Genomic DNA, 24,025 nt, shown 5'->3' on the forward strand with positions numbered 1-24,025 from the left:
TACTTTTAAGGAATCAATTCTATGTGTTTTGTGCTTAAAACATTGCTGAAAACCGAATCTGCCAAACTTAATTTTTGCACAGCAACTTGAAATTCAACTGACCATAACTTCCTCATTTTAAATCCAAATTGAGCGATTTTTGAGTCTAAATTGATTAGCTCGAAACAAAATTTCCAATGATACTAATTTCAGCCTTAGATTCCAATTGTGCAAAAAGTTATGACCCTTCAAACATAGGCTGCCAGGTTCGCGCCTTAATCTGCAGAATTTTTTGCACAACAACCTGAATTTCAACTTACCATAACTTCCTCATTTTACATCCAAATTGAGAGATTTTTGAATCTAAATTGATTAGCTCAAAAACAAGCTTTCCAATGATATCAATTTCAGCCTTAGATTCCAATTGTGCAAAAAGTTATGACCTTGTAAACATAGGCTGCTACCTGAAAATTAGAATATTGGTAGTTATAATATTTCTTGAAATGGGAAGTTTTGTACTTGTTGTATTAATGTTATAAAGCACTGTAGAAGTTGTTATATGATAAATGTGAGATAGAAAACATGTTTCCTATGTTATACAACTATGGATTAGTTAGACTGTTAATTTACCATGCTTGTGTGTTGATTAAAAGGCAATACCATGATATTATATATGAGTTGAGATTTCCATATTTATTCCATTATCCGTATATCATGTTATACAAATGTACATGCATCTCACATGAGCATGGGGATGATGTTGGAATGGAAAGGAAAGTGAAAATGTTTCATTAAATGGTTTTGAAAACCGAATAACAAGGAGGTGTCTTGTATCCGTGAGTAAAAAAATAAAAAAGAAAAAAGGGAATTAAATCAATGATTTTAAAACCAAATAAGGAGTTGCCTTGTCTGTATAGTTAATGGGAATCTAGAGGAGACATAGGGAGTGGCTCTATGCGTAGTTGTGTCACTAAAGCCCCAGAATAATCACAAGGAGTGGCCTTGGATCAGGGATAGATGAATAACTCTCTTCTCATGGTACTGGGGAGCAGCCCTAGGTGGATTACATTAACTTTTTGTGATGGAAATGGGATTTTGGGAAAGTGAGAAGTGTCAGTGGCATTACCATTAGTATTCGCATTGCATAACACTTCATTATATTATCATACATGACATCAGTTGTTTCCCGAGTTTATATGATCCCATTATCCTTTATCTGTTCTTTGTTTGGATTCACAGAGGTATTAAGGAGTGCGTTTTAAATAATTCCCGCTGAGCTGTGGTTGCTAATTCCTATTTTATACACATCTTTCAGGTCATGGCATGGATGGTGTGGAGGGTGTTCCTCCTTAGCTGTAGACGGAGTTAGGGCTAGTGTTGTCATATTTTCATTCTGCATAATAGATTATGTTTTGTATTATATTTCTTTAGAATTTTCTCGGCATGTAAAAAATGTTCTTTCAGACTTTAAAACTTTAAAGTTGTAATATTTGTATCTTATCTATTTATTTTCAGTCTTATTTTGTAAAGGGAAATAGATAGGTGGATGTGTGGTTGAGATAGGTTATAGGGATATTCTTGATTCTGAGACTGTGATTGTTTGTGTGTTGTGTTCACAATCCGGACTACGGTCTAGGGGCGTGACAGTTATGCCCTTCGGACTCAAAAATGCGGGAGCAACATACCAACGCGCCATGCAAAGGATCTTCGATGACATACTCCACAAGATTGTTGAATGTTATGTTGATGACTTGGTGGTAAAGACAAAAGAGCGAAGAAATCATTTACAGGATCTACGTACAGTTTTTAATCGCCTCCGAAAATATCAGCTCAAGATGAATCCCCTTAAATGTGCATTTGGTGTGACTTCAGGAAAATTCCTGGGATACGTTGTACGTTATCGTGGTATTGAGATTGATCATAATAAAGTTAAGGCCATTCAAAAGATGTCGCCACCAAAGAATTTACGCGAGCTTCGAAGTTTACAAGGTCAACTTGCGTTCATTCGTCGGTTCATCTCAAATTTAGCTGGTCGTTGTCAGCCTTTTAATCGATTCCTGAAGAAAGATGTTCCATTTAATTGGGACCAATCATGCCAAAATGCTTTTGATAGCATCAAAAAGTACCTTCTCAATTCTCCGGTGTTGGGAGCACTTATACCTAGAAAGCCGCTCATACTTTACATTGTTGCGCAAGAAGAATCTCTGGGTGCCTTACTTGCTCAGAATAATGAAGAACATAAAGAGAAGGCATTGTATTACTTAAGTCGCAGACTTACCCCGACGGAGCAAAATTATCCTCCAATAGAAAAAACATGCCTCGCACTTGTCTTCGCCTCTAAGAAATTGAGGCATTATTTCTTGGCTCATACAATACATCTTATTGCAAGAGCTGATCCTCTCAAATATGTCATGTCTAAACCGGTCCTTTCCGGACGCTTGGCGAGGTGGTCAATTTTGTTCAACGACTTTGAAATTGTTTTTGTGCCACGAAAAACAGTGAAAGGACAAGTCTTAGCAGATTTTTTAGCTGACCATCCTATTCCAGCCGATTGGGAAATTTCTGAAGATTTTCCCGATGAAGAAGTCTTCCTTGTGGACATCCTCCCTCCATGGATGATGTTTTTCGATAGGGCAGCACGATCAGACGGGGCTGGAGCAGGCGTAGTTTTTGTTTCTCCATAAAGACATGTTATTCCATACTCTTTCGCACTCGCTGAAATCTGCTCAAATAATGTAGCTGAATATCAAGCCCTAATCATCGACCTTCAAATGGCGAATGAGATGAAGATCACGAATCTTGAAATATATGGAGACTCTAAGTTGGTGATTAACCAACTTCTTAAAGAATATGAGGTTAAGAAAGATGATCTGGTGCCGTACCATCGTTATGCCTCTCATTTGTTGGAACGGTTTGATAGCGTCATGCTAGAACACATTCCAATGAAAGAAAATTGGATAGCTGATGCTTTGGCAAATTTAGCTACAACATTGGCGTTAACTGATGAGGACCTGGTTGATGTTCTTGTATGTCAACGATGGGTCTTGCCACAAGTCTTGGAAGATAAATTTAAAAAAAGTAATTTGGTTTCTGGTTGGACACAAGAGGAAAAAGACTGGAGGCTCCCTATCATTGATTATCTGGAACATGGAAAGCTTCTCGAAGACATACGCCACAAGACTGAAATACGAAGACGAGCACTTCGTTTCATCTATTACAATGATACGTTGTATAGGCATTCATATGAGGACCTTTTCCTTCGCTGCCTTGGAAATGACGAAGCAACTCATGCAATGAAGGAGACACATTCTGGGATTTGTGGAGCCTATCAATCTAGTCCAAAGCTTCACTTTCGCGTCAAAAGAATGGGTTCTTATTGGCCCATCATGGTCAAAGACTGCTTGGAGTATGCGAAGAGGTGTCAAGCATGTCAATTCTATGCTAACTTCATACACCAACCACCGGAGCCGTTACACCCTATTGTGACGTCATTGCCATTCGATGCATGGGGTTTAGATGTAGTGGGTCCTCTAGAAAAGTCTTCAAAGGACCACTTGTATATCTTGGCTGCCACTGATTATTTTTCTAAATGGGTTGAAGCTGCACCCTAAACACATGTGAAAAAAGAAACAGTGGTTGATTTCATCAAGTCCAACCTTATTTATCGATATGGTGTCCCTCGATACATCATCACTGATAATGGGGCAAATTTCAAAAACAGTTGGGTAACTGACCTTTGTGAGAAGTTTAGCTTCAAACAACATAAATCCTCCATGTATAATGCCCCTGCAAATGGTCTCGCAGAAGCATTCAATAAAACTCTTCGTGAGTTATTGAAGAAGGTAGTCAACCAGACAAAGAAAGATTGGCATGAGCGAATGGAAGAAGCATTGTGGGCATACCGCACTACGCATTGTACACCTACTCAAGCAACTCCGTATTCTCATGTTTATGGCGTAGAAGCGGTTCTTCTATTGGAACAACAGATCCCTTCGTTAAGGATAACCATACAAGAAGGTCTTACAAGTGAAGAAAATGACATCTTACATTTTCAAGAACTGGAAACATTGGATGGGAAAAGATTAGAAGCTCAACAACAGTTAGAGTGTTATCAAGCTCGACTTTCTAAAGCGTTCAATAAATAAGAAAGTTCGACCTCAGTCATTTCAAGTTCGAGACTTAATATTAGCTGTTCGGAGACCAATTGTCATGAATTGTAAGGGAAATAAATTTGTATCCAAATGGGATGGACCATATGTTGTTGTGAAGTTTATACAAACGACGCATATCTCATTATTGATGAAGACGGAGTAAGAGTGGGGCCCATTAATGGCAAATTCCTGAAGCGCTACTACCCATGAAGGCTATGCTCTTGATCGTACGAGCTTAAACTGCACTATGCTCTTGGCCCGTATGAGCTAAAACTGTGTACGGCCCAAAAAAATAAAATAAAATAAAATAAAAAACTCACTCCTTGACACGAATTTAAAATGTCTACCTGGAAAAAAATCAAGAACTCCTTGATACGAGTTTAAACTATCTCCCAAAAAAAAAGTCAAAAACTCTTTGATACCAGTATAAACTGTCTGGAAGAAGAAAAAATTTGAATTACGTGATGACTTGATCCCTGTTCAGGGTACATAGACATCTTGGAGGCTTGTTCCAAGTTCAGTCCACCATCAAAAACAAAAAAACTCCTCAAAGTTGCAAAATGGCAAAGTCACTCATCATGCGATATCAAAAGTGCTCGTCGTACCTATCAACTTGGCACACCACTAAAGTGTAGCTACAAAGGAAAATTTGATCCATCGCCAAAGTGTAGCTACAAACAATAATTTTGGTTCGACACCAGAATTGTAGCTACAAAGGAAATTTGATCCGTCGGCAAAGTGTAGTTTTAAAGAATAATTTCAAAGATTTTCTGTTTAACGTCAAGGTGTCGTTATAAAAAATGACTTGCCGCCAAGGTGTCACCAAAGAATCCAATTCGTCATCGAGGTGTGGTTAGAAGAAATAAATAAATTCAATTTGCAGCCAAGGTGTCACTGAAGAATCTGGTTCGTCATCGAGGTGTGGTTGGAAGAAATAAATGAATTCGATTTGCTGGCAAGGTGTCGCCGAAGAATCCAGTTCTTTATCAAGGTGTTGCTGGGAGAAATAAATAAATTCGATTTGCCGCCAAGGCGTCGCTGAAGAATCCAGTTCATCACCATGGTGTTGTTGCAACAAAATTTTAACTCACCATTGAGATGTCGTTGAAGAAAAAAATAATAATTCTGCTCGCCGCCGACGTATTGCTGAAAGAGAAATTTGGCTTTCCGCTGAGGTGTTGTTGAAGAAAAAATTTAGGCCCACCGCCAAAGTGTAGCCGCAAACAATAAAACCATAAAGAATATTAGTGGATGGGCACCAACATTCGAGGAATACTTTGAATACATCTTCATGGCGATCATATGAAAATAGGGAGGCAAATGTAACTCCATATAGTTGTTGTTTTGATAGAAAGTCATGGTAACACGCCAAGACATCTTCTAACCACTCCGAATATAGTTCGGTATAAGGCAATTCAGAAAAAAAGTATACAGGGAATACTCCATGATACTTCCTACGCCTGAACATTGAGACCCAAGAGTGAAAACTGGTTTTCCTCAACAACTTTCTCATAAAGTGAAGAATTTAGTATCAAGGCTTCCGAGACAATAGATTCTTCATTAATTTGATCATGACCGAAGTTAGTGAAGTTGCAAGTGGCTTTTCATGTCCAATGAAGTCGATAATTTAATATCAAGTTCAATGGATTCTTCATTAATCTGATCAAGACCGAAGTTGGTGAGGTCGCCTGTAGCCTTGCGTGTCCAATGAGAAAAACATTGTTCATTGTCGGGATCAGGCATTTGAATGGATGTCTAATGAGAAGAACATTGTTCATTGTCGGGATCAGGCATTTGAATGCATGTCCAATGAGAAGAACAATGTTCATTGTCAGGATCAGGCATATGAATGGCATTGTGACCAAGAAGTGAGTCGGATGTTTTCCTCAATTATTCTATCATGAAGTGAAGAATTTAATATCAAGGCTTCCGAGACAATAGATTCTTCATTAATCTGATCAAGACCGAAGTTGGTGAGGTCGCCTGTAGCCTTGCGTGTCCAATGAAAAGACCATTGTTTATTGTCGGGATCAGGCATTTGAATGCGTGTCCAATGAGAAGAACAATGTTCATTGTCAGGATTAGGCATATGAATGGCATTACGACCGAGAAGTGAGTCTGATATGCTTAATGTGGTTCCTTGGCTTCTTCGACTATTTTCGCTTTCTAGGATCGTCATCTTTTGCTTCATAAAACACTTGAATACCACCATGATGGACCAACAAACAAATTTGAAGCTCGATTGGTGTTGTCTAGAAAGAGGATTGCAATTTCTACTACTGCAATTTGTAGACACTAAAATTTTAGTGGACTTTGGTTTTGACAAATTGACTTATTAAATATGGGCTTAATATTTAATTAAGTTATTTAATTCGCCCAGGCTTGGTTCACTTAAATTATTTAATTAGCCCAGCCCAGATGGTTAAATAAACAGATAATTATTCCTAAATAAAATATATTTGGAATAATTATTTTTAAGGATAATTATCATAGTATAACCGGCCCGGCCCAATTATAATTTTATCCTTATCAGGAGATGACACGTGTCATCATCCTATTAATCCAAGAAGCCTATAAATAGAGGCCTGGAGGAAGGAGGAAAAGGGTACACAAATTCAGAATTCAGAAATCCAGAATTCCAAAGAGAAATACAAAAGCTCTCATCCCCAACAATCAAACCCAAAAGCGAAGAACACCAAGCACATCAAATCGTGCCATTCTTTATCAAATTCCACGATGATCAACAACAAGCACAGCCAAAGACGTGCCGTTCTTCATCAAATTCCATGGTGATTCAAGATCAAGCCTGTGCAACCCTTGGATCCAACCAACCAACAAAAAAAAGGAGATTTAATCAGAGGACCAGTTCTTTCTTTTGTAAAGAATATTACAGAGGATTGTACCTCAATTTCTCAAATTAATAAAATTATATTATTTGCTCCATATTTTGTTTCTATTGCAGACTTACAAAATTTGTGTGTACAGATGCTCTTTTCCAACTGTTGTATATAATTTTTTTTGTAAATCTAATGGGTCATAATATATTTAGACAAAAAAAATTAGATTATTTATTTTTAACTCCAGCAGTTGTTTTATACCTTTTGTGTAAAAATATATCCCCAATAACAATCAACTAGTGTCATACCACAAACCTACTTAATATAGGGTTGATTAATGAGAAAGAGTGATGAGAAAGGAAATATGTTGATGTGACTATGTAAAAATGTTGTGTTTAATACACAACAATTTTATACATCGATGACGTGACAATGTATCTTAACAAACCAGTGGAGATAAAAATAAAAAATAAAAAATTACACATCATATGTGGTGGTAGTGTATATTTTACAAAAAAGAGTATTTTAATAAACTACTAGAGATGCTCTTTATATGTTTGAAAATTTTTAATATCCTTTTATTATTTAATTTCCTTATTTGAAATTATAATGTAACTAACATTGAATTCATTTACATGAAGTGTATAATTTATTGACTTTTATGATAACAAATAATAGTAATAATGAGTTATCGTTTGGCTTCTTGGGGAAGCCTATGTATATGGCAAAGCAATGCACACTCGATAAATCATCACACCTATCTCCTCTACCATATTTGCGTATTACTTTTCTGCTATTATCTCTACCATATCTTCCGTCTACTTTACCTATATTTCACTATTTTGGGCAACTCGACATTGGCGACTTTATCCTTTTGCCTTTATGTGGTCATGCACATAGAGGAGGTGCTGAACTGATTGAGTTGTATCTTAGAGTTGACTGTCACTGTCCGCACATGCATGTAGGGGGAGGGCTATCAACTTTAGGTCAACGTGTTTATCACGTGCATTTGTATCAGGCCAGCCTTTCATTAACTTTACTTTAATATTTTTCTTGTTTTATTTCATTGTATTTTACATGTAACAATTATATTATAAGTGTGTCTATATATATTTACATGTAACTAAATACATACAAAACTACTCATTGATTTAATTTCTGCAAAACTGAATTTACTTGTCAATTATATTCTAAAAAAGTTTAGTGTGATTCCTATTATAGTATTTTTGTGCGTAAAATTATAGTTCCATAATAATCTAAATTTGATAGTTTCTTCAAATAGCTTCTTGAGTAATAGCACTAAAACAAAACGTTCTCTGTTTTTGGAAATTAAAATTACTATTGACTTTATAATTTTTCTAAAATAAAAGGTATTACAAAACAATTTTTATTGAATCTATTGGGCGAGCCCAATTTATTCAAATACACAATAGTTGCAGCATTATTTAATTTATATTTTGTTTCATAAGAAAGTAAATTTTTGGAAAGGGTTCTATTTTCAAAAGAAAACTACTTATTTGAAAAATAGTTTTCCAGCATTTTTAAATTTAAATTGGTGTTTTTAAAACTATTTTTAGCATTAAGTTCTATAAGAATAGTTTCTGTGTTTTCTATTAGAAAAAAAAAAGAAAAGAAAAGAAAAGAGTTCTATTGAAAAAGAAGAAGAAGAAGAAGAAGAAGAAGAAGAAGAAGAAGAAGAGAGGAACAATTAGGTTTTTTTTTTTTTTTTGTTTAATTTATAAGGAAACTATTTCTACCTTGAATAAAAAAAAAATTTGTTCTTCTATTTATATAAACTACTTTGTTTTATATATATATATATAAATTTGTTTTGTTTAAGTTTCTCTTATATATATGTGTGTGTGTATATATATAAGGCAGTTTTACTTTTAGAAACAAATATATTTTAAACAGTCCAATTTGAAGGAAGGAATAAAAACAGTTTCTACTTTATTAAATAACAAAATAGATTTTGAAAAACATGATTTATTAGAAAATAAGTTGGTCTAAATTTGATTTTTATTTTGTTGGAAAAATTATAGTGACTTCAATTTCAATAGATAATTGACCCTACAACTTTCACATACGTAGACTTGGTATCCAACTCAATTTGAGGTCTAAGTAATATAATGATGACGATAGAGCAGGATCACTCTAGCGAGTTCACCTTAGGATTTAATCGTTCAATTAATCTTACCTATGATAACATTGATTGGTGGTTAGACTCGAGGGCAAATGTACATGTATGTTTTACTAGTGACTATTTTAAGACTTATCAAAAATTAATTGGAGGAAGTGTAACCTTAAGAAATAATTTTATCACACAAATTCAAGCAATTGGAGACATGGAATTAAAGATGACCTCTGGGAAGATTCTAACTTTAAAGATGTGCGACATAAATCCAAAGTGAGGAAAAATTTAGTTTAGTGGATCTATTTTAGTTCAACAAGGGTTTAACTTTGTAAGGGAGTCAAATAGAGTTGTAATTACAAAGAACAATGTTTTGTGGGTAAATGTTATATTAGTGAGGGATTATTTAAGTTGAACATTATTTTCGATGCGAATGGAATTTCTCTTCAAGTTTATAGCGTTAAATTTTGTGATGTTTGGCATTGAAGACTTAGATATGTTAGTTGAAGAAAATTAAGAAATTGATGGATCTTAATTTACTCCCAAAGTTCAAGGTAGATTTTAATCAAAAGTGTGAGATATGTGTATAAGCCAAACAACCTAGAAAACCTCACAAAGCAGTTATCAGGAATACAAAAATTATAGAACTTATACATAGTGATGTGTGTGATTCTAATAGACCACGAACTGGGGGTGGCAATAAACACTTTGTGACTTTTATTGATGATTTTCTAAGTATTGTTATGTATATTTGATAAAGACTAATGATGAGATTTTAGATAGATTTAACAATTATAAGAGTGAAGTAGAAAATCAATTGGAGAAAAATATTAAAAGATTGAGGTTCGATAGAGGAGGAAAATATTCTTGGAATAAACTTGGAGACTTTGTGAGGAACATGGAATTATACATAAAGTAACTCCTCCATATTCACATCAATCAAATGAAGTAGCCGAAAGGAAAAATAGAACTCTCATGGACATGGTTAACTCAATGTTATTAAGTAGTGGTGTACCAGAGAATTTGTGGATGTAATGCACGGTTCTTTTTTCCCATTTTCACAGATTTTCTTTTTCCTTTGATTTTCCTTTTCTAAATACGGGTTTTGTTTCCTTCGTGTCATCTTGAGTGCTCGGGAATAGTTCCTGACACTCTTTCTTTTGGGAGATTGGTATCATTTTTGTGAGGACCGTGTCATCTTCTTTCTTTTTTTGACAGTTTCCTTTTTCGTCTTTTTCCAGTTATCGTTTCTTTTCGCGTAACCTCGCGGTTTGTGCTTGGATTTGATCCCGACTCTGCATGCATCCATTTCTTTTAATTTTCATGAAATGCGTAGTTTTACTTTTTTTTTGAAAAACATGCTACTTGTTTACTTTTCGCCGTAGGGGTATGGATGCATAGGTTTTTTCGAAAATATTTACGCTTTTGTGGTGTTTTTTGTACTTAAATTTTGTAATTATTTTTCATCTTAGGGAACTTTTTGGCAATTATTTTTAAAGATATTTTGGGGAGGGAACTTTTTGCAATTTAAAAAAAAAAAATGTGACAAGTGTCACACTCTCATTGATCCACTTGTAAGCATTCCATTGGTGACACTTGGGAGCCTTCGATTGGTGACATGTGAAGTGTGATGATTCACCCACTTGGTGGCCTGAGATTGGTCCACTTGTTGGCTTAGGATGTGGACAAATGTAGGGCTTAGATGAAGCCTTGGGAGGAGGCTTAGGATGGTGACAAGTGGAGGGACAAGATTGAGTCTTGCATTTGTGTGTGAGAAAGGTAGTGTGTGAGTGTGTGTTTTTTTTACTATCATTGACTATGTGAGTGGAGGAATACATAATTTTCATTTAGGTTTTCATCTCTTTCTCTCCTAAAAGCAACCATTGTTGTAACCTTTAACCTAGACCTTGTAACCTTGGTTTTGAACCCTTTCCACTCACCTTTCGACCTAAATCTTGGAATACAAAAGCTTCCCCTAATCCTCCTTTACAAAACCCTTGTCCAGTTTCTTGTTTTGCCTTTGCTTTCTTTGGATTATAGAGATTATATTCTCTATTGAGGTATGGGTTGTTGTATGTTTATTTCCTTAAAGTTTAATTGTTTTTGAGGTTCTGTATGTGGTGTATACATGCTTGTTGAACTATAAGATTGCATTAAGATGCAGTTTCTATATACTTGACCTTAGGTTTAATGATTCGAAGTATATATAGTTTATTTATCTTGTATAGAGATGTTATTTAATTTAGTAGATTACTAAATTCTAGAATATATAATTATCTTATGTAGAGATGCTAATTAATTTAGTAGATTATTAAATTCTAGAATATATATTTATCTTGCAAGAGATGCTATTTAATTTAGTAAGTACTAAATTCTAGAATATATATTTATCTTGGGTGGAGATGCTATTTAATTTAGTGGCTTACTAAATTTTAGAATTCATGTTTGCTGAAATGTGGAAGTCTTATAGATTATTATTAATTACCTTGTATGCTTATTATTGTGTTGTTGTTAATTTAGTATTTATGCTACTATGGTAATTAGACTTAGTTGATATGTGATATCAATTGTAGTGTTTAACAAGTAGCACATTGAAGACTTGACATTTTATATGCCTTGTTATGTGTAACGAATCGCACATTATTGAAGATTCGACATTTTGAATGCCATGTAATTGGAGGCTATAGTGCATGATTTGTGTGAGTCCAAGTATGGTTGTGCATGGTAGGTGTTTAAATGCATTTTACTTAAAGTGTTTAAGTTATACGTTTCTTGTTGATTTTGGGAAACTTGGGGCATCGACCTTTGAACGGCTAGAGCACGGCTCTAAAGAGGAAGATACGAGTGTTTCCCATATAGTGCGCACTTAAGTGGTTCCTAGCGGGTTAGTACCCAAAATAACTACATGCGTGGTTTGATCCACGAAGGCGTCTGAGTATTCTGTCATGTGATTTCATTTTCATTTACAAGTTGACATTACCTTTGAAGTTGTAGCTTGTCGAGTTCACTAGTAGTGAATGGTTTATATATGTTTCAATTTCGTTTAGTATACTTATGCCTAGTATGCTAGAATATTGCGTATTTCATTTCACTTGCTTAAGGTAGCTTGAGATGCTCCCTTAGTTCACTTTACAACTTAGACGTTAGGTGGAATGATCCCTTGTATTGATCTATACTGAATTTGCATGGCACTTGAAACTTTAGGATATACGTATGTACTTCTTCCTACGAGTAACTTGTTTACTCACCCTAATTGCTTGGGATATTTTCAGGTAAGGAGACTTTGTATTGGGATGCACAACATTCCTATGTTTACTTGGTTGCTTGAAGCACTTTTGCGTATTTTGTAAACATGCACGTGTTAGCATGTTAGCTTCTCTCTTTTCTTTTTTTTCTTTTTTTTTAATATGTCAAAACTTGTAATCTTTACCTTAGGTATGTAATGTGTACCCGAGTACACTTTTTGGGATTTATTTTATCTGTATAACTTAAGACCAAGGGCCATGTACTTTTAAGTTTACATTTGTGCACTTTTGATTTCATGTCTAACTTACGAAAGTAAAGTATTTTGATGTTATTGCTTGCCATAGATTGGAAGTATTATTCGGACATGATGAGGAGCAAGATACGGAGATGGCAGTCCCTTTTTTGAGAAGCCACACCCGTGTAAGCGTGTATGGTTGCAAAAATTTAAGATGCCTTTTCTCAACCTCCATCGTTAAAGGTGATCTTGAGAAACTTGAATGTTTGAATGTATCCCAGTGCTACAAATTGCAAAATGTAATTGAGGATAAGAAAGGAAAACAAGAAGCGGCTACAGTTGAATTTCCCTGCCTGTCCTCGATATCACTTAACCACTTGTATAATTTGAAGAGTTTCTGCACCTGGCATTATACTATTGAATGGCCATCTTTGGAAAGTCTGGTTATCCAATATTGTCCGAGATGGAGACTTTTGGTTATGGAGACCAAGTAACACCCCAACTAAAGAAAATAGTGAAACATGAATATAGGGGGCTAAGGATTGTGATCACCATCAATCGTGGCGACCTTAATCACGTTGTGCAAAATCACTTCGGACCCAAGGTACATATCATTGAGCATATATAATGGTCATCCATGGATCACTATATAGATTATATCCTATTAATTAATTACAATGATAAAGAACGTACAGTGGGATGGTTTTTCAGGTAGCAGCTTCGGAGGCAGGTCCCAGTCAGTCTTCCTCGTAAAGGCATGATCCACTTAAAGACTGTGCGATCAGGTTTGTATGATGAATTACTATAGGCGACTAGAAGAAGTCTAAAATATAAATATTCACTGATGAAAATTTTCTTCCTTGTATTTGTTTGAAAAGTAGGAGCTTGGTGATGATTCCCAGGAGTTTGATTTCCAACTAGCTCTTTCTGCAAGATGCAAAAATGGAAAAATGAAAATGGTGAGCTTGTTTCAGTTCTCGGTTATTGAAATAAAGATATTTCATCTCCAACACACATGCGTGCTTCTTTCATGTATTGTAATCTTTTGGTGTGTTTCATTATACTTATGACGGTGTGTTTACTTGTTTAAACCAATAATATTGTACCTGAGTGGAATATTTTATATATAAATTTGTTGTTGTTGTTGTTGTTGATTTAATAAAATAGCATGAAGTTTTTATTCGTTTTTTTTTTCCTTGACAAATAACCCTCACAATATTTTAATTAACGTTTTGCTTTAAAATAAGAAAATAATAATAATAATAATAATAATACTACAAGGAAAAGAAAATTTTCAAAGTGATATAACAAGGAATTTCAGAAAGCTTTCTATCAACACTCTTATTCAACACTTAATTGTCAATTCTACCATCTTAAGCAAAAATCAAGCGAGGGAGGGATATATTTGATATGAATATATGGCATATAGTCAAACACTCAAACAGTCAAACACATAACGCAACTCAAAGAAATACAAGCATATGCAAAAGACCGACTTACAACTTGAAATGTAAGACATATTAATATATGGAGACCCAAAGCAAAACATACCAATCAAGCTGAAGTGCATTTAAATATAAATTATGAAAGCACCTTACTATAAAAGTAATGGGCATTTTGCCATTACAATATTTGTTCTATATATATATATATATATATATGCAAACACAAAGAGAATAAGATTAAGATAATTAAATAAATCAAATGTTAAAGCTACAAAGATGTGATTGTATAGATTTCACTTTCAATTCACATTTGCTGATTTAATAAATTGCTTAAACATAAATCAGTATTATTCAATATGTTCTAAAAATAACTGAAATTTAAGTTAAAATTTAAAATAAGCAATGTATAAACTGTATGAAAAATGTACATGGGCCCAGGAGTACAAGACTTGGGGAGGGAAAACTAGCCCAACCCACAGCATATAAAGCATAAATAGGCCCAACAGCTTCCATAAGACCACACAACTGTAAGTGAAATATTCCATGATCACTTCAAGAAATTTAATCAGGATTAGTCGAAACCATGAATGTTTTAGTACGATGTTGAATCTATCATAAGGGCTGTAGCTTGCAAGTATGATGAATCTGTCTAGTTAAGAAAAAGTTGGAATCTGTCTAATTAAGAAAAAGTTCAATTAAACACGTAGGCTACGTCCTAAAATATTTTTTTTGGAAAATTCAGGTAATATATATATATATATATATATATATATATATATACTTCTCTGTGTTTGACAAATATCTAGGTCGAGTCCATCGGATGACGTGAATAATAGTTTACTGAAAATTGATGATTAAGTTATTTTAGATACATTTTATTATATATATATTTTTTCGTAAATATTTACAACAACCAAACACCCAAAAACACAATAAATATTTTTTTAAAAATATTTTATACTCAAACAAATGGAGCCGTAGTTTAAATTCTCGATTAAAACCATGATCATAATTGTCAAACTTTGCTATCCCTTGCTTTGGCTGTATGCATGGCACGAGTTGAAGCATTATATTAATTTGCAATCTTGTTGGAAGTCAACTTCTCCTTGGTCCTCACTTGATTCTTCTTCTAGTCTCTATTTTGATGTATTTTTTACTAGTTGCAGTTCATATAAATATGGCCAGCTGATTTTTACTAGTTTATGACAATTTCTGTGAGAGTAATGATCCACGTCTTCACGGTGTCTCACAATGGTGGGTCTTCTACCATAGCGATGAATCTCCTATTAATTTTGTATTGCAAAATTCATACAAGGAATATTTGTTTGCCTCAGTGAAGCTTGGTTCAAGCCAGCTTAGCTACAAACTTGGACTTTGACAACCCTGGCCCGCTCGTGAGCAAAGAGTTTGTCACTGTATCTTCTTAGGGCACCAAACAGTTATTATTGTCGAATTTTGGTAGTAGCTGTGGTTATATAATAATAATAAAATTTATTTGTAATCTTCTATTGAGGATGCCAAATTCATCAATGTTGTTATGAACGATCGAAGTGAACTCAAAATTACATGTTAACTCAAATAAATTAAAGAGATAAAAAGAGAAATATATTGATACATGATTAGTTCTATACAAACACAAATTTTAAAAATATTTTCACAAGCAGATAGTGTTCTTATTTACCTCTTGCTATTATAATATTACTCATATTTCTTTTTACCTTTTTCCAGTAAATAGTTGAAGGTGGAAGTAATTTTTTTTTTTTTTTTTTCCTGATAAAGTGGGTTTTATGTATTTGTCCAAAGAAAAAGAAAACAGAAAAAAAGAAATGGTGTTTTAGTTTATTTGGCCCATTCAACCAAATGCAATTCTATGTTAGAGTCAATTTTGGTTGTCTTCTTCAATTAGTTAGACATGAACATGTATTATTCCCTAGTCGCCACTAACCAACTGGTTTGTAACACCCGTGTAAATATATATATATATATATATATATATATATATATATATATATAGATACATATATTTATTTATTTAATTTAATTTAATGGTCATTTATGTTTGAATTTAAAAATATAGTAGAGATATTAGAGTTTTTAAATTTAAAATCTAAATAGGAATCCTAAACTATCTCAAATGCAGTTATAGTTATCTTTATATTTCATGTCATATCAGTTCTACGAGGATATTATTATTATTATTTTTAAATATAATATTAGCACGATACAGCGTGATAGGACGGAGATCTAGAGAGAAGTGATCTGACGTCGTGTCTTTCTGCAATAGTCGAGGGAAGGAACGATAATCTGAAATTCGCGTAGGAAGGAGGAATTAATTTTACCCCAGGCAAGTTAATCTTGCTTTGTATACTTATATATACACGTAACTTTGCCTATTTGAATTGATTGAAAATTATTGTAGCATGTTTTTATCTATTGCAGTAAATTAATTTAATGATGACTGGATAATGAAGATATGTATAGGTGAATTGCATAAATACTTGGAATTAGCTTGCTTGTTATGACTTTCTGTTCTTAATTTCTTATGACGATATTATAAATGTTTCTTATGAAACCTAGTTTTGCAATGATAAATTGCAATGATTAAAAGACTTGATGTAAGTGTATACTGACCATGACTAATGAACATGACTATAAAACTTATTGGTTAAATTCAGAGTAAACAATGATAGTTATTTTATTCTAGAATAGATGAAAGATGTGTGATACACATGGCAATATATGTAGCCTCATGTGAGGATTAGTTTCAAGAATTGTATGGAATTTTCATATACGTGTACAATACATAGATGGTTATGCTTGTGTTGTTAAATATAGATTTATATATGTATGATATATACTTTGTCGAGGCCTAGTTCAAGTATTATTAGAACTGGGATCATCTTTGGGTATAGAACAGTGTGTTTAAAATGACTAGTTTAATGGTTAGACTTCATAGGTACATAATTTAGGTAGATTGATTGTGAAATCTAATTCGTAATGGTAATCTAAGTAGGATAAGTAGGGAAAGGAGAACCCAAAATGGGTCTCCTGTGCAAAACAGAATTATTTTTTTCTTTTAATTAATTGCTACTATTATTTGATTTAAACCGAAGAAAAATAGGAAATAAATAGTTTTCATATTTCAAAAATTACAGTAAATTCTAGAATATTACACTTTATCAAAATGGACTTAAATGTGATAACTTACTGATTTTTAGATGATGTTTAGGTAGGTTAACTAAATTAAAACCGAAAGTATTTTTTTTTTTTCTCAACACTAAAAGGGAGAGTGGAAAATCTATTAAGAGATAAATTCTGAAATTTTGCAGGGTATTATATCTAATGTTAGGCTATGTCCAGAAATTTTGTACTCTCACTAGTTGGATCATTAGGGTTTTGTTTTTAAATTAAAATTATATTTGGGTGCATTAACTATTAATTTGAATTATTAATTAATGATATCTTTCATAATTAATAATTAATGGATGAATTTGGATTAGTCGGAGGGGTAGTCAGGGACTGACCCTATGATGGCTTTTGGGTATGGTCAGGGACCTGCCTATTAGGAGTGCACTACCCTTTTTATTATGGCCATGGGTTTAATGAGCCCTTATTGTGTGAACGTGATCAGGGATCATCTGGGGGGTACACGTACAACCCAGCCACATGTGTGTTTTTGGTAGTCAGGGACTACACGATTCACACCACTTTATTAGACGGGAGCCCGGGGTTCATGTGAGATATACAGATTTATTAAAAAATAAATGCTGGTTATTTATTGAGTTATAATTAACTGGAATATGCATATTTAGTTAATGCATTTATTGAGTTGCTTATATATATGGGAATACAAGGTAAGGTTAGCTTGCTGAACGATAATTGTGTTTAGTATTTCTTGCTGGGCTTGTGAGCTCATCCCATTATCACATTTCAGGTGCTCGTAGAGTAGGAACGTGATGGGATCACATGATGGTGACGGATTTTGGCTAGATTTTCGTATTCTTTGGTTTAGTTCAATTTCCCATTGTAATAAGAATGACGATATATTTTGAGATTTAGTTCATTTTGTCCAGTTATCATAGATTATTTTGACGAGGTTGATTGTTATTATGGTTGTATCGATTTAATAAATTAGAGAGTGATTTACATTTACTTCTTTATTTAATTATCTTTTTTGTAAAGTTGTGGTTGTGTAAAGATATGCCAGATTTTAATACGAGACAAGAGTTCATGTATTTCAGTTTTGGGGCGTGACAGTTTGGTATCAGACCCTAGGTTAAGAATTACCTGGCTAAGAGAAGTGATAGTAAGAATAGGAGCATATACTTATACGAATTATTGTTCTCTTACCATGCTCCAGTTTAAAGTATAAATTACTTGTGAGACTTATCATTGACATTCTTTACTGAAAATAGGATGTCAGGAGCTAGAAGAGGCAGAGGACGGCCTGCTAGAGGTATAAGTCTCGGAGGTGCCGATCGTGGTGGTGTTGACCATGACAATGTTCAGTTGGAGGATGCACCTCATGTGCCGAATCCTATAATTGGATTTATCAGAGATATACGCAAATTGGGGGCTGTTGATTTCGTCAGATCTACCAATCCACTTATTGCTGAGAAGTGGATTGAAGATTTGGAAAGATATTTTGAGATGATGGACTGCACTGAGGTGTAGAAAAGGAAGATTGGTGTATTTTTTTTATCTGGTGAGGCGTGCCAATGGTGGCAGTCAGAGACCAGTATGGTTGTGGACATTACAACTATGACCTGGGATGATTGTAAAACTCGGTTCTACGATAAATACTTTCCACAATCAGTGAAGGAGAAGAAGGCAGCAGAGTTCATGCAACTGGAACAGAATAATGATATGTCAGTCAGTGAGTGCGAGAGGAAGTTTACAGAGCTATCTCGATTTGCTCCTCACATTGTTGCGAATGAGTTACACAAGGTTAGAAAGTTTGAGCAAGGATTGGTCTCTTATGTGAAGTAGTTTGTGGTGGGTCATCGTTTTGACACTTATGCTAAAGTGGTGGAATGTGACGTGGTAGTAGAAGAGAATAATAATATTGCCTTTCAGAAACAGAAAGAGCGTAAGGCAGAACAGAAAAGTAAGGGGGCTAGCAGCTCTCAACAGAATCAGAGCAGCTCTCAACAAAATCAGAGGGGTCAGCGGCAGCAGACTCAGAGAAACTGGCAGGGTCAGTCTTGGCAGAGAGGTAGACAAGATTGGTGAGCAGGGAAATGGCAGAGAGTTGGTAAAGGTGAGTAATCCACAGCTTTAGTACCAGCCACACCTCATGATGCACAGCCATATCAATTCAGCGGGCATTGCTACAATTATCGTGAGCAAGGATATTTGGCTCGTAATTGTCCCAAGCCTCACAAGAATAACCAGCAGAAAGGTCAGGCACTATAGTAGCAAGGAGGTGCAAGGGTTTATGCAGTTGTTCCAGATGGGAGACAGGATCGTGCACCACCAGCAGTGGAATGTGCACTTACTATTTATGGCAGTATAGCTAGAGTACTATTTGATTCAGGTTTTTCATATTCTTTTATTGCACTATCATTTATGGATACACTGGAATTAGAACCTGGACATATAAGTAATGCCTTATCTATTACAACTCCACTCGGGAGCACGACGACACTTGATAGAATATGTCGTGCTTGCCTTGTTACAATTGGGGAGTTGGAGTATCCTATTGATTTGATAGTATTACGTATGAGAGACTTTGATGTTATACTGGGTATGGATTGGTTGGCTAGATATCATGCTCAGTTGGACTGCCATGAGAGGATTATTGTATTCTCAGTTCCGGGACAGTTACCTTCTCGATATAAGTGTGGGGAGTTCGAGGGCACCGTGACTATGGGATTTCTTGCCCATATCGAGGTGGTTGAGCAATGCGTGATTATAGAGCAATTACCTATAGTGTCAGAGTATGCAGCTGTGTTTCGGGATATTCCGAGTTTGCCTCCTAGGAGGGTAGTGGAATTCTGCATCGACCTCACTCCGAGTATTCCACCTATCTCTAGGGCAACCTACAGAATGACGCCAGTTGAATTGAGTGAATTGAAGAAACAGACTCAAGAGTTGCAAGATCGGGGGTTTATTCGACCTAGCACATCACCTTGGGGAGCACCTATTTTATTTGTCAAGAAGAAGGATGGGTCACTCCGCTTATGTGTCGACTACTGTGCGCTGAATAAGGTCACTATTAAGAATAAGTACCCATTGCCACGCATTAATGATTTGTTTGATCAACTCAGAGGGGCACAGTTGTTCTCTAAGATTGACTTGAGGACTAGGTACCATCAGCTGAGGATTAGGGAGGAGGATATTCCTAAGACTACCTTTAGGACTCGTTATGGCCTCTATGAGTTCTTAGTCATGCCATTTGGGTTGACTAACGTTCCGGCAGTTTTTATGGATTTGATGAACAGAGTGTTTCGACCTTACTTGGATCAGTTTGTTGTGGTATTTGTTGATGACATCCTGATATATTCCAAGACTAAGGAGGAGCATGAGAGACACTTGAGCATTACACTTCAGACTTTGCGTGAGCATTAACTCTATGCTAAGTTTGAGAAGTGTGACTTTTGGCAGGAGCAGATTCAGTTTTTGGGACATGTGATCTCTAAGGATGGAGTTTTAGTAGATTCTGCCAAGGTGGAGGCTGTGATGAGTTGGAAACGACATACTACTGTCACTGAGATTCGTAGCTTCTTGGGACTGGCAGGATACTACAGGCGCTTCATTGAGGGTTTCTCCAAGATTGCTGCACCTTTGACCCGTTTTACTCGGAAGGATGTGAAGTTTGTTTGGGACCACCGTTGTAAGTAGGCATTTGAGGAGCTGAAGACGAGATTGATATCAGCACCAGTTCTTACCATTCCTACTAGTGGTGAGAGATTTATGATCTACACAGATGCATCACATCAGGGTCTTGGCTGTGTTTTGATGCAAGTTGATAAGGTGGTCGCGTATGCCTCTAGGTAACTTAAGCCACATGAGCAAAATTACCCTACACATGACCTGGAATTGGCAGCAGTGGTTCTTGCATTGAAGGTGTGAAGGCATTACTTGTATGGCGAGGAATTTGAGTTATTCTCTGATCATAAGAGCCTCAAATACCTCTACACTCAAAAGGAGTTGAATATGAGGCAACGAAGGTGGATGGAGAAGTTGAAGGATTTTGATATGACCCTTCAGTATCATCCTGGAAAAGCGAATATGGTAGCAGATGCCTTGAGTCAGAAACCGAGAGGATTAGTTGCCTTTATGATGATTCAGGAGTGGATGATGTTAGAGGCATTGGCAGAGTTTTCTATCATGCCGAGTTCTCAGAGTACAAAGGCTCTTCTTTGTAGATTGACTGTACAACCTACTTTGATCAGCCGGATCATTTATACTCAAACTCAGGATGACAAGTTACAGACCAAAGTAGTTGAGGCTATTAATGATGAATATAATGTCGACTGGATGTATGGAGCTAATGGTGGCATGAGATTTCGAGGTAGGCTATGTGTTCCAGACTTAGCAGATCTCAAGAGAGAGATTTTAGAGGAGTCACACCACTTTAGGTACACAGTGCACCTAGGTGGCACTAAGATGTATCATGATCTTAAGAGGCAGTTCTAGTGGGAAGGCATGAAACGTGATGTGGCAGAGTTTGTATCTAGATGTCTCACTTGTCAGCGAGTGAAGGCTGAGCACCAGAGGCTAGCAGGACTATTACAGCCTTTGCCTGTGCCTGAGTGGAAATGGGAGCATGTGACGATGGATTTTGTTGTGGGGTTACCGAGATCGATACATAACCATGATACAGTGTGAGTGATAGTGGACCGATTGACTAAATCAGCTCATTTTCTACCCATTCGAGCTACTGATACTGTAAAGGAATTGTGTAAGATCTACATCAGAGACATAGTTAAGCTCCATGGAGTGTCGGTGTCTATTGTTTCAGATCGTGATCCTCGTTTTTCATCTCGGTTTTGGAGTAGTTTTCATGCAGCTTTTGGTATTCCTTTGAGTTTGAGTATTACTTTTCATCCTCAGACCGATGGCCAGTCCGAGAAGGTCATTCAGGTATTGGAGGATATGTTTCGTGCTTGTGCACTAGATTTTCGGGGCAGTTGGGAGTCACATTCCACTGGTTGAATTCGCTTATAGTAACAACTATCAAGCTAGTATCGGCATAGCACTGTATGAGGCACTTTATGGTAGGCCTTGTCATTCACCTGTATGTTGGGCTGAGGTTGGTGATGGTAGTTTTTTGGGGCCAAAGTTGGTGCAAGAGACTACGGAGAAGGTTACCATCATTCGAGATCGACTTCGCACAGCTCAGAGTCGGCAGAAGAGTTATGCAGATCAACGCCATCGTGTTTTGGAGTTTAGTGTGGGTGACTTGGTGTTCTTGAAAGTATCACCAATGAAAGGGGTTATGAGATTTGGTAGAAAGAAAGGGAAGTTAACTCCTCGATTCATCGAACCTTTTGAGATTACAGAGAGGTTTGGGGAGGTGGCGTATAGATTGGCTCTACCACCTCGACTATCAGCTGTTCATGATGTTTTCCATGTCTCTATGTTGAGGAGATGTTTGAGGGATGAAACTCAGGTCATTGACTGCACAGAGGTCTAGATTTGCCCTAATACGACTTATGTTGAGATGCCTGTGTGCATTGTTGACAATATGATGAAACAGTTGAGGTGGGCAGAGATACCTCTGGTGAAAGTGCAATGGAATCATCAGGATGAGAAAGAGACTACTTGGGAACTAGAGTCAGAAATGAAGGGAAAGTACCCACATCTATTCGAATAAGGTACGCAAATTTCGAGGGTGAAATTTTTTTCTAGGAGGGTAGAATGTAAGACCCGTGTATATATATATATATACACACACACACACACATATATTTAATTATTTAATTTAATTTAATGGTTATCTATGTTTGAATTTAAAAATATAGGAGAGATGTTAGAATTTTTAAATTTAAAATTTAAATAGGAATCCTAAACTATCTCAAATGCAGTTATAGTTATCTTTATATTTCATGTCATATCAGTTCTACGAGGATATTATCATTATTTCTTTAAATATAATATTAGCACGATACAACGTGATAGGACGGAGATCCAGAGAGAAGTGATCTGACGTCGTGTCTTTCTGCAATAGCTGAGGGAAGGAACGATAATCTGGAATTCGCCTAGGAAGGAAGAATTAATTTTACCCTAGGCAAGTTAATCTTGCTTTGTATACTTATATATACATGTAACTTTTCCTATTTGGATTGATTGAAAATTATTGTAGCATGTTTTTATCTATTGCAGTAAATTAATTTAATGATGACTGGATAATGAAGATATGTATAGGTGAATTGCATAAATACTTGGAATTAGCTTGCTTGTTATGACTTTCTGTTCTTAATTTCTTATGACGATATTATAAATGTTTCTTATGAAACCTAGTTTTGCAATGATAAATTGCAATGATTAAAAGACTTGATGTAAGTGTATACTGACCATGACTAATGAATATGACTATAAAACTTATTGGTTAAATTCAGAGTAAAGAATGATAGTTATTTTATTCTAGAATAGATGAAAGATGTGTGATACACATGGCAATATATGTAGCCTCATGTGAGGATTAGTTTCAAGAATTGTATGGAATTTTCATATACGTGTACAATACATAGATGGTTATGCTTGTGTTGTTAAATATAGATTTATATATGTATGATATATACTTTGTCGAGGCCTAGTTCAAGTATTATTAGAACTGGGATCATCTTTGGGTATAGAACAGTGTGTTTAAAATGACTAGTTTAATGGTTAGACTTCATAGGTACATAATTTAGGTGGATTGATTGTGAAATCTAATTCGTAATGGTAATCTAAGTAGGATAAGTAGGGAAAGGAGAACCAAAAATGGGTCTCTTGTGCAAAACAGAATTATTTTTTTCTTTTAATTAATTACTATTATTATTTGATTTAAACTG

General features: G+C 35.3%; 1 protein-coding gene across 1 annotated transcript; it reads left to right on the forward strand.

Moving 5' to 3' along the window:
* Nucleotides 1–12,731: 12,731 nt before the first annotated feature.
* LOC132304787 (uncharacterized) lies at nucleotides 12,732–21,665 on the forward strand. Its single transcript, XM_059802506.1, has 9 exons — nucleotides 12,732–13,069; nucleotides 18,440–18,692; nucleotides 18,753–18,971; nucleotides 19,014–19,252; nucleotides 19,346–19,425; nucleotides 19,561–20,501; nucleotides 20,631–20,859; nucleotides 20,953–21,019; nucleotides 21,101–21,665. The coding sequence occupies exons 1-9, from the start codon at nucleotides 12,732–12,734 to the stop codon at nucleotides 21,663–21,665; spliced, it is 2,931 nt and encodes a 976-aa protein (XP_059658489.1).
* The last annotated feature ends 2,360 nt before the right edge of the window (nucleotides 21,666–24,025 follow it).

The sequence above is a fragment of the Cornus florida genome, unplaced genomic scaffold, assembly GCF_030987335.1.
Source record: "Cornus florida cultivar Cherokee Brave unplaced genomic scaffold, ASM3098733v1 CherokeeBrave_3.0.0_Hap2_Chr04, whole genome shotgun sequence".
NCBI lineage: Eukaryota > Viridiplantae > Streptophyta > Magnoliopsida > Cornales > Cornaceae > Cornus > Cornus florida.